Raw genomic sequence first — 12,187 nt, forward strand, 5'->3', positions numbered from 1 at the left:
CTTTAACTAAAACTTCGACAATTTTGTATGGGAGGTACCCGTAAACCGATTCTTTAAGTACATTGAGGTACATCCGTTTCCGAAATTTCTTTATTTCTAGAGGTAAATTTGAAATTATTCGATGAAATGCATACGCAGCTACATAGGTACTGAACTATGAATAATTCTTCGACTCCTTTTATGATTATTCTGAAACAAATTGAGTTAAAATGTTTGTAAACCATTTATTCACGTCATTTCCAAGAATTTTTATATTTAGTTTGTAGAAACTGCACGTGTAGAAAAAGAGGTTCCAATTCGAATTATATAATAATATGCTATCATTGATACACAATTTTTAAATTGTGTACTGAACAATAATCTGCTTTTTGAAGAGTATTACCAACATGTATATATTCAAGCATTAAAATGTAAATGTTCCTATCTATTCGTAGAAAATTCCCATATAAAATCTATATTATATGGTTTCCCAGACTCACTTTCGAATTTTACCATACGTTTACATGGAATTCGAAATAACCTTTACAAGGCATTATATCGTATAATTTAGTATAATGAAATGAAATCCATTTGATGAGTTATAATTCAAATCCCTAGAAAGAGTAAATGAAGGTCAGTAATAAAGTAATAAATTATGAGTTATTATTGAAAATGAGCTTTGAAAACTTGAATTTCAAATCAAATGCCAATGGATTTTTCTGTGCAATTATTATATTATGTGATTTTAGTTTTACTTGGGTAAGCCAACTATACAATTATATTTTTAAACCTCTTAAAAAAAATTTAAACATTGATTGTTTTCCATGATCTATTACGTGGCCTAAACGAAATTAGATTTCATTAAGGATCCATTTTATTATCCCATTCACATTTGTCAAGTCGAATTCGTCGGTGAAATTGTTGTTCTCAAGGAAAATAAAAATGGTGTTTGAATTATATAAGGAAATATTGCTGAAAACTGGAATTTTAAGCAATTCCAATTTTAAAACCGTAACAATGGGTCCACGCCAATTTTTGATCGTTGGTATCAGCTGGGTTCTGCTGATGTTACATGGCATATACAGCATAGTTTTCATAATAAAGTTCAACACTGTTGATTTGGAAAACACACTCTTTGCCGTGCTACAAGTATCTCCAGCTGCTGCTATTATGTATTCGATAGTTGTGATTTATTTCCATCGGCACCGAATTCCTACCATTGCTGAACAAATTGAGGAAATTCAAGGTAAGTTTTCGGTCTACTTATCCATATGAAACATTTAATGTCAAGTGTATTCACTAAACAGATGAAGATAGCTTGAAATATACAATGGAGGCGAAAAAATGGGCAGATATTTTAACAAAAATCGCTGTATTTGGAATGGTATTGGCCGGAAATATTACTCTTTTAGGAATGGTACTTTTATCTTGTGTATATAGCTTCGCAGTATATGGATTTGTCGATGTATCACAATTGTATAATCCATTAAAATTAGTGTAAGTTAACAATATTCACCCAATGCTACTGGTGCCAAATATAACGTAATTGATACAATATTTAGAACGCCATGGAATCAAAATCAAATTATGGGATACATTTTGACTATTGCGCATTCCCACATTACTATAACGCTATGGGTGTTCGCTAACTCCATGATGTTATCATACTTTTGTTGCCTTTGCCTACAATTCCATGCGTTTCGACAACGGTTTCATTGCAAAATTGACACATTACAAAACATTTTATCCAATGAGACCGATCAAAATGGAATGGGTAAAATGTCGAAAGCCAAATTGCATTATGCTGAAGTTATCAAGTTTCATATACACTTCAAAGGGTTTGTTGAACGTTTTTCAAATAAATTGGTTCCCACACTGATTCATCCATTTTATTTCTCTTCAGTATTTTTGCACTAGTTGAAAATCTATACAGTGGAGTTCTATTTGTTCAGTCGGTTTGTGCGACACTTTATATTGCAACGAGCATCTTTCACCTAGAATTGGTATGCATAAAGAATACAGATGTTTGAGATTTCGTCCTATATTTGTATTCGTTCCTTCTGATTTTTATTCCACAGGCGTTGCGACATTTTGATGCCAACATTGGTTTGGTTTTTCTAAGTGTAATAGATGGTTCTCTCACTCTATTCTTCTACTGCTTTTTTTCCATTATGGCGACGGAAAGTTTTTCAAGCATATCCGACTGTCTCTACGATTCGCCATGGTACGAATTATCAAACAGCTTGAACCAATACGTTATCGTAATGATACGCGATGGAAACCTACCGTTATGTTTCAAAGGATATAAAATGATTTTGATCAATTTAGAGACGTTTCAAAAGGTGATCGTCATATGGATTTAATAAAATTAATTGTAGCATCATTTAAAATTTCGTTGATTTTTCATCCTATTCCAGATATTGCAGAAAGTCTTGAAATTTTACCTTATGTTCAAAGCCCTGACTACAAAAAACTAAAACAACACTTTTCATAACGTTTACATAATGTATGCCGTGTTTGTGGGGGAAAACAAAGATTTCACGTTGTCAGATATTGAAATTATTTATAAATTTTACTTCATGTGAAAAGCTTAAGCGTCAACTTATAATATTTGTTTTTGATATGTTCTGTGTCTATGTCGAAAACCTAAAAAATATTTTGATCTGTATGACTGAACATATAATAAAATGAAGCCATAGACGTTAGATTGGAAGCGTGCATGCGACAATATATTTGATTCTCACAGGTACCATCCGTCAGCCATTTGACCTGATAGTCAGGTTTTTTTCGAACAAAAATTGCTGTCAGGGCCTGTGTCAGACTTGTTTGGTTTTTCAAGTTTGAGTCAGGATTGTCAGGCTTTTCAGCTCAATGCAAATTTCAATACAAAAAGAAATATGTACACATTAAAACCAAAATCACAGACAAGAAAAATGAAAAGAAAACAATTGATATATGATATACTGACTAAGAGACAACAAACAGTTGAGATATCGATTATGTACTCAATACTATCAAAACTGCTCATTTATCTCATAGGCTGTGAATCACACTTCATATTGCTTCCACAGTAACGGCACATTCGATCGTTATTTACGTCGTTGAATTCGTTTATAATCCAAAGAAGTATAAACAAATTGAGCCACCAAAATATGTGGATTCAATTCAAGTATGAATTTTTAGTTGTAGACTCTACAATGTAGAGTGTAAGTGAGTATCGCGTACGTTTGTGTGTAAGCAATTGAATCATGTCAATGCATGAATTTCAAATAACAGCTAACCTTGAATTGCTACACTTGCTATTGATGATTTTTGTTTCAATTTTTGATTATTATCATATTTTTGACTCTTAAAAATGAAAAAAAAAAGTCAGGCTTTTTATCAGACTTTTCCTTACGTATGTCAGGTTTTTTAGCCAATTTTGCCCTGAAAAGTGGGCTTTTTCAAGAAAAGCTGATGGTACCATTACAGATACCGTACATTAGGTATTTCAACCAAAATGGTCAGGTATAAGGTTAGTTTCAAATTAATTTCATAACGATTGAACGATGTTTTGATGATAAGTGAAATTGATTTTTTTAATGAGCCTGGAAAGTATATGCGTAACACAACAACTCACTCAAGTAACGTTCAGTCCAGTGGAACAACAATCTATCAGTGAATTCCAAATCAATAAGCAAATTCGGCTACTTCATTCTAACATTCTTAACATTCCTTTACTGAGTTGATTTCGAATTTCCACATGGCGTTCTTTTTACATCGAAGAATATTGATGAAAGTGGGTGGATTAAAAAGTGAGAGCTGCATTTTGGTCTTGCGACAGATATTGTTTGTTCTTATCAATATGCTTATGTTGACGTTGATTGATATTTCAAGTTTTATTTTCATTATGAGATACATTTGGATTGATTTGGAGAGCGCACTGTTTGCTGTTTTACAAGTCTCTGCTGCAACAGGCTCTTTATACTCACTCGTAATGATAATAAGTTGCTATTTTAAGCGAATCATAAAAGTAGCCGAACAAATCGAACAAATCCAAAGTAAACTCTTTCACATGAATGAAATTTGCATTTATTTTCAAATATGTTTGTTTTATCGACTCAAATAGGTGAGGAGACTTCAGAGAGTACAAAGCAAGCGGAACAGGTAGGCGATATATTTGAAGGGCTAAATTTGGTGGCTATCGCTACGATCGGCTTTAATATCGGCGGTGTTTGTATATTGTTGAGACAATCTCCACTAAGACCAGAATAATAGATTATACAATTGAATAAATAAATGTCAAACCATATTTCAAGCTGCTACTCTTCCGAATTTAATGAAAATATGTAATGTCGCCCAATCCTTCTTTCAAACAGCTAAAAGTGTTTCGGTTGAATCTGAAAAAGAAATCATTATAATTCGAGTCATACAGACTTATGCGTAAAACTCTCGTTTTACCAATTCCTTCGGCACTCAGTTTCCGTGGAATCTTCGGTTTGGAATTGTATCAAAACTAACTTGAAAAGTAAATATCGTTTAATTATTAAAAATGATCAAAAGTCAATATATTGATTTAACAAACTTCGTAAGTGATTATCGTGGCCGCGACGCTTAGAATGAGTTTGCGAGTGAGAAAGAAAAATCGCATGCCAGTCAATGCGATGGTGTCATTAACAACATGTTCACAGAATCGACGTACTTCAGAGTTCCATGTATTTGTTGGTACAGCACGCAAAATGACAATTGGCTTCTTCGACTCGTCATGGATTTGTGATGAATACAGTGAAACAGCCAATGTTCGCGATAACAAAAATATAAATGAAAACCAGAAATAAATGGCATGTTGAATGGATGGCATCGGTCTGCGGAAACGAAAAAAAAACATTTTTTCAATGTATCCCATTTCGTGCACTTGCATACGTTACAAGTAAGAACGGTTTGGTGATTGACAAAATACCTAATCGCTCTCAGTAACTGGAGAGTGATGAAAAAAAGGTTATTGGAAAGGCTGAGCAAAGTAATTTGTGAAATGGCATCGTCAACCAAAACACAAAGGTCGGATAACTTGCGGTACTGCGTTCGACGTAATGCCCAAAAATCCTCTGACATTCGCTGAACGACAACAATTTGCATTCATTAATAATAAAATAAAATTGATTTTATGTTCCTAACCTTGCCTTTGACCCGTTCCAAATCTTCGTTGAGTTGTTTGAACCGTGATGATAAGCCCACACTTACTACCATCACGAACAAATCCATATAATTCCAAGCTTGGAAAATATGGAAAATATTAGTAAAGAATGAGAAAATTATAGTTCCAAGCGAAGTTACCGAACGTGGCGATGACATTCAAAAATTTGCCTAGAAACGAAAGCCATGGTGAATATGGTAAAAAAGTGTACATTTGCGACAACTGCACTCGGAAAAATTCTTTGATCGGCTTGTCCGGATCTAAACACGTTTGAGCATAATGTACGATTGAGATCATGTTCAAGGCGTGCTCAACTATCGAAGAAAAAAAAAACGAGAAAAAACACTTTAATCGAAATTTGCACCGTGAAATGTAGGTATTTATCTAGAATGAACCTAATGAAGTCATCAATATTATGATGCTTATCATTTTTATGCGTCTCGCTAGCTGCCTTTTCCCTGCTTGTGTACGATATTGTGGCATTTTTGCCTCAACAGACTCCCATCGTCGCATTATTCGAGGCCACTTCGGTGCCAATTGAATGAAACAAAATATTCCATAAACAGCTGACCCATAAAATATTACTGCAACTGTAAATGTAAAACGTTTGTCAGCACGAAGAAAAAGATAGTTTCTAAATTAATTGTCTCACTCATTCGACTGAATTTAATTTCGTGACTTGCAGTTATCCATACTGTCATTCCCATTATAATTAGCAAAAGAATGAACACAACAAAACTGTAAATGGTCCTGTAACTGTTCCACTTGAATTGTAGCTTGCACGCTGTCTTACTTTTAATACCAATTACAGGCATTATACCTAAAAAAAATAGATAATGGATAGAACTATAGTTCGATCACACACAAATTTCAATCACAAAAATATTTGTTGATTCAGAAAAAAATTCATACAGATTCGAATAGGTTTTACCAAAACATTGTGCCATAGCCAATAATGGACCGATTGCTTCCTGAAAGCTTCCATCAAATAAAAAATCCTTCCTTGTTGCTCGCTGCAACCATTTTACTTCACCTTGTGAATAAAAAGACTAGAATCAAAGTGAAGAAAAGACAAATATCGCATTTCATTTTACCCATGAACCATTTTCTTTGTGGAGATGACGAATTGGTTACAGCTAAAGGAAATCTATACAGTGATATTTTCATGTTTATTCTGTATCGAGTCTTTTGAAAATTCAAATGCTTACTTGTATATTCTTTGTTTGGAAGTGCTTTTTTTAATCCCATATTCTGATTTAACAACTCCATTCAAATTCGCCGTTTTTGGTGAATTTAACAAAAATCTCAACTGTTTCATTTCAACACACTTGACATTCTATTTCGTCAAAACAATGTGTTGTCGTTATTTGATCACAATAAAACCCCAGAGAATGACTGTCAAGGCTGAACAATCAACATGATGCATGCATATTTAATGCCATATTCGAAATTGATAAATATCTCGCGATAATTTTTTGTTTGAATGTTTTCCCTTCCAATCTATGGTTTATATCTTGAATTTTCAACTTTCAGTTTTCGACATTGCAGTCCAACTATGTGTGCACCATGATAATGCATGGGGTAATTTATCTGTAATTAATCACGAACATAGAAATAGAAACGCGAATATTTTGACACTGTATTAATTGAAAGAGATTTGGACTTTGTTCACATATTGATATTATCTACGCTCTTTGTGTGACAATGAAATCAAAACAATTAGCAGATATTTTATTTTATGTGGCCTATAGCCTATAGCAAAATTAAAGTGTTTTCATTCCGATTAAAGTCTATCCATGTCAAATGTTTGAATCTATTTCATTTTATTCATTTCATTGGACAAATACATCGAGAAGAGAGAGATTACAATAAAATAATTGTTATTGTGCTTAACTTGCATTTCGACAAACATCGGGCTTGAAATCTTCGGTGTGAAATTGTACCAAAACAAGCTAGAAGATAAACGATTGTTGTTTGACTCAGAAAAAGTTATTTGGGAAATAGTGTCTACGTACCTCGTACGTTATAATTGTCCCAGCAACAGTGAGAATGAGCTTTCGGGTAAGAAAGAAGAATCTCATGCCAGTCAATGCGACAGTATCGTTGACGACTTGTTCGCAAAATCGTCGAACTTCGATGCCCCAAGAATGATTCGGTACAGAACGCAAGACAATTATTGGCTTCTTCGATTCGTCATGGATTTGTGATGAATACAGTGAAACGGCCACTGTTCGTGATATTAAAAATATCAACGAAAACCAGAAGTAAATTGCATGTGGAATCGATCTCATAGGCCTAGTTCAAGTAATGCAAAATGATTTTTTTTCATGGTCATTTTCTTTCTTCTGAAAATACCTTATGCTCCTTAGCAGCTGAACGCATATAAAAAACAGGTTGTTCGAGAATGAAAGAAATGTTAGCTGGGAGATGGCATCATCGACTATAAAGCAGAGATTGCACAGTTTGCGGTACTGCGATCGTCTTAATGCCCAAAAATCCTCGGACATATGCTAGAAGATGAACAATTGTTGTTCAGCTCGGCGAAAGATAATGGAAAATCGTCATTATTTACCTCGCCCTTGACCCGTTCCAATTCTTCATTGATTTGTTTAAAACGCGACGACAATCCAACGCTTATCATCATCACAAACAAATCCATATAATTCCAAGTACTAAAAAAATCCAATTGTATGACATATAGTTCAAACTTGAAACTTCCAAGTAGCAATGATAGTTGTACTTACAACGTGGCAATAAGTGTCGTAAATTTGCCTAAAAATGCAGCCAAATGGGAGTATGGCAAAAAGGCAAAGAGTTGCGACAGTTGTGTTTTTAATAATTCTTTGAACGGATCTTCTTGACGTAAGCAATATTTCGAATAGTGAACTGTTGAGAATATAGTTAGACTGTGTTCCACAAACGAGCACATTAGTACCACAAACTACAAATAAAATGATCAAAAATACATATACTTGAATGAACTTTGAAAAAGCGAATTACCGATAACATTTTCACATGATGAGCTAATTTTGCTTTTTCTCTTTTATTGCGATACTTCGGCATTTTAGCTTCAATAGTTTCCCAATGTCTCATAACTCGAGGCCATTTCGTCGCTAGAATATTTGCGAATTGAAAAAAGTAAGAATTGAAGTTCTAAATGAAAATAACATCTGCAACTACCCAGTATCCCGAAACAGATCGCCCCATACACAGCAGACCCGAAAAATACCGCTGGAACTGTATACCGGAGTTATAGTGTCGTTTTAAATGCAATACTACGAAACTTACCCACTCGATCGAATTGGATTCGACCCTCAAATGATACTATAACGGTCATTATCGCATAACCCAACAAGAGTAGAAACACAACGAAACTGTACACAGTTCTGACACTGTTCCACTTGAATCGCAACTGTGAGGCTGTGCGCGTCTTGACACCCACAACAGGCATCAAACCTAGAACGGATCGAAGATTTAGATTCAAAAAGATCCAAACGCATATATGTATATCCATAGGATTATAGTTTGATCATACACAATTTTCAATCCCAAAAGAGATTTGTCAAATTCAAAAAGATTCATAAAGATTCGAATAGATTACCAAAACATTGAGCCAAAACCATGGTTGAACCGATCGCTTCTTGAAAGCTACCATTGTACAGAAAATCTCTTTGCGTTGCTCGTCGAAGCCATTTGATTTCACCTGCATCAATATGAGATTTCGTTACTGTCTAGATAAGTGATAATGTTTAACTTACCCATTAACCATTTTTTGAGCGAAGAAATAGAGTCTTGGAGATTAAAGGGAAATCTACATATGCAATGACAATGAGTCATTATTTTCTCTTCGATTTGTAATATTGTTTTTTTTTTTTGATGAGCTATTTGCTTTCCCTCGTTACTTACTTAAAGTTTTTGGTTTTCGAAGTAGTTTTTTTGATTCCATTCTCCGCTATAATAACTCCGCTTGAGCTCACTTTCTCTTCCGTTGAGTGCAACAAAAACCGCAACTGCTTCATTCTGAATCACTTTCTGATCTATTTTATTTTCACTTTTGCTTGTACGTATTGAAAGAAACAGAATTAGGTTCTATCCCAAGGTCGAAAAATGAGTCATATGTTGTGGACACAGCTTTGATTGACATGTAAAATCGATTCCGTGATCAAACATATAATAATAAATAAATAAGTATAAACGTATAATTTTAAATCATTAAAACCAGTACTTGAAAGGGAAGGAAAAATTGTGGTTCACATTTGAAATGGAAATGACATTGGAAATTATTGGACTTGATGGCCACCAATTTGTATGTGCGGTTCCAATGATAAAAATGTGAAAATTACAATCAAAATAGAATTAAAACCACGACTTTTCCTAAACAACACACTTTATTCATATGCATTATGATAATATCTACAAAATACAGGTCACGCAGATGAGAGCAATTGAAAGGAAAAGTTGATGAACTTTTAATTTGAATGAAAAACACATTTATCGAAATGACCTATCTAGCGTACCCTTTAAAATTGCTTTATAGCAGTAATTTTGAAGCCATCAAAACGAGAATGAGTGTGTTATTTCTAAATTAAATCGATTAGATTTGAAATTGAATTTCATCACGTAAACTAGAAAGCTTGTGCTTTATCTTTGAAGTAATTTAGTACTAAACATTTTTCTATTCAAATATTTGTGTTTAAACATCACAAAGTCACAACAACGCAGTATGGTGTGCACCTTTTTTTATGTGTCTGTATTTAATTGCAGCAGAACAAGTTCATAAGTCGCTATAGCCCCAGCAACGGTCAAAATCACGTTCCGTGTAAGGAAAAAAAATTTCAATCCAGACAATGCAACGGTTTCATTGATCACCTCTTCAGAGAATCGATAAGTTTCTTTGCACCAAGAATGATTTGGTACTGCTCGCAAAACGGTGATGGGCTTCTTCGACTCGTCGTGAATATGAGACGCAAATAATGACACAGCAACTGTTCGTGTTATCAAAAATGTCAATGAAAACCAAAAATAAACTTTGTTCAGAAACGAAGGCATTTCCCTGAAATTTCAGATAAGAAATATAAGCGGTACACGGTCATAAAATACATACACGGTCATAGAATGCTGTAAATTTTACAACTTAACTTGCAAAATGATTTGACTATATACTGACTTTATTGATCTCACGATTTGAACGCACACAAAGAATAGGTTATTCGCAAATGTGACGAAAATAATTTGAGAAATTGCATCGTCGACTGCAAAGACCAAGTGTACTACTTTACGGTATTGAATTCGTCGCAACATCCAAAATCCTTCAGACGTGTACTTCAAAAAGAAAATATCAGCATTAAATAATGAATATACTTCTAGTGAATTTGAAGACAAGTCATTACTTTGCCTTTCATCTGTTGCAAATCGGCATTGATCTGTTTGAACTGTGATGCAAGACCAATACTAACGACCATCACTTGAAACGATTTTTTTAAAAATTAAAATCATATTTGTTTTTTGTCTTAGTTTGAATGGTTGATTGAATACCAAAAAGATCCATGAATGACCACGTGAACGTTACAACTACATTGAACCACTTGCTCAAGATTGCCTTCCACCATGTCAGTTTAGTTAGCGTGAAAATAAGTGGTATTTGAACGTCAAAAAGCGTTTCCAATGGATCCTTTTTCTTGCTAAGGGCTTCCATTATTATCGATACCATATTCAGAATATGCTCCACTATCAAATAGAAAAGTATCGATAATATTTTCACTTTTTTTTTTCAAGTAAAACAACCATACCCAGGGCAATAGATAAAACAATCCATGAAACTTTTCGAATTTTACGGCCGAGTAGTTTTTTTTCGTCAAAGCTGCGATATGGCGGCAATATTGCTTCCACAAATTCCCAGTGTTGCATTAATTTCGGCCATTTTCTCGCCAATCGAATGAAACTAAACACACCGTATGCGGTAGTTGTGAAAAATGTCAAAGGGACTATATTGAAAATTAGAAGTAGACTATATTAGAATATTTTTTCTACAAATAATTGCCTTGTGACGATCAGAGCAAATTTAGATACAAACCAACTGAATTAAATGTAACGGGTCTTGTCAATGTTATGCATGTAGCGAATATAGTGTAGAATGCAGCAAAAAGGAATGCTGTTACACTGTAAATGGTGCGAAAACTCTTCCAAGTGAATCTCAGTTCAAATGCAGAGCTCCCCTTTATGCCAATCACAGGTAAAACACCCAATGATTGTGCCAATACCAATACAGAACCAAACGCTTGGTGAAAACTACCATTGATAACCAACACATTTCCCGTTGTGCGAGACATCGTTGATAAAACTTCTGCAATTATGATTACATAAATTTAAAGTAAAATAGTCGCTAAGATATTGTACTGCTTATAAATTTGTGTGTATGCTTACCAAAAAACCAGTATCGACATTGACTGTTAATGTTCGATGATGTTGCATCTAGGTGTGATCTAGAGTTTGGATAAAAGCTACAACTACCGAAATTTTATTTATTGTAAATATATCAACTTCAATTGGAATTTTGGATAATACTTATTTGAGCGGGCTTTTGATTCCGATGTCCATGCTGCATTTTTGAAGGTGGGCTTTTTCTTATTGTATCGCTTTCGAAATTTCGCCTTCAAGAAGAACTGTCTCATTGTGATACAAAATTTTAGCTGCAATTTAATACAAAAGTCATGCACATTCCGTAGAGCACTAGAGCACAAACTAAAAATTTGGATTAAATGCCCACATTTGAACCTCCGTTCTATCGTTTCATGTTGAGCTAATGATATTCAAAATATTCCAGAAACAACGCAAACAACGTGTAATTGTACCATTGATATTTATCCAATTGACACGAAACGTTTGGCGTATCAAAGTGTCAATGCCTAGTCAAATATCAGGCATTTTTTCAAAAATAATTTCCAATTCGTGTTCAAGAACCAGACTATGAATAGTTTCCATCAATAAATCAAATGAATTTTGTTTTGAATCTGAAGCCAATTATCCGCAATTATG

The 12,187-nt window shown here is 34.0% G+C and overlaps 4 protein-coding genes across 4 annotated transcripts in view; all 4 read right to left on the minus strand.

Annotated features, from left to right (window-relative positions):
* LOC129575250 (protein canopy 4) overlaps positions 1 to 12,187 on the minus strand; it is a 381,491-nt gene that overhangs the window by 314,149 nt on the left and 55,155 nt on the right. The gene's annotated exons all lie outside the window — the stretch shown is intronic.
* Positions 4,416 to 6,400, minus strand: LOC129580439 (gustatory receptor for sugar taste 64f-like). Its single transcript, XM_055470876.1, has 9 exons — positions 6,361 to 6,400; positions 6,084 to 6,185; positions 5,805 to 5,972; positions 5,548 to 5,742; positions 5,293 to 5,466; positions 5,134 to 5,231; positions 4,919 to 5,073; positions 4,544 to 4,823; positions 4,416 to 4,478 (listed from the first exon to the last, which is right to left on the minus strand). The coding sequence occupies exons 1-9, from the start codon at positions 6,398 to 6,400 to the stop codon at positions 4,416 to 4,418; spliced, it is 1,275 nt and encodes a 424-aa protein (XP_055326851.1).
* Positions 7,016 to 8,847, minus strand: LOC129580440 (gustatory receptor for sugar taste 64f-like). The gene is made up of 8 exons (XM_055470877.1): positions 8,754 to 8,847; positions 8,441 to 8,608; positions 8,153 to 8,265; positions 7,897 to 8,093; positions 7,725 to 7,824; positions 7,508 to 7,662; positions 7,168 to 7,447; positions 7,016 to 7,104 (listed from the first exon to the last, which is right to left on the minus strand). Exons 1-8 carry the CDS (start codon positions 8,773 to 8,775, stop codon positions 7,042 to 7,044), a joined length of 1,098 nt encoding a protein of 365 aa, XP_055326852.1. The 5' UTR covers positions 8,776 to 8,847; the 3' UTR covers positions 7,016 to 7,041.
* LOC129580441 (gustatory receptor for sugar taste 64f-like) lies at positions 9,893 to 11,481 on the minus strand. The gene is made up of 6 exons (XM_055470878.1): positions 11,226 to 11,481; positions 10,987 to 11,136; positions 10,688 to 10,879; positions 10,543 to 10,616; positions 10,320 to 10,474; positions 9,893 to 10,205 (listed from the first exon to the last, which is right to left on the minus strand). The coding sequence occupies exons 1-6, from the start codon at positions 11,479 to 11,481 to the stop codon at positions 9,893 to 9,895; spliced, it is 1,140 nt and encodes a 379-aa protein (XP_055326853.1).

Source organism: Sitodiplosis mosellana, unplaced genomic scaffold (assembly GCF_009176505.1).
Source record: "Sitodiplosis mosellana isolate CC-2019 unplaced genomic scaffold, AAFC_SMos_1.0 Smas_scaffold_1, whole genome shotgun sequence".
Classification (NCBI taxonomy): domain Eukaryota; kingdom Metazoa; phylum Arthropoda; class Insecta; order Diptera; family Cecidomyiidae; genus Sitodiplosis; species Sitodiplosis mosellana.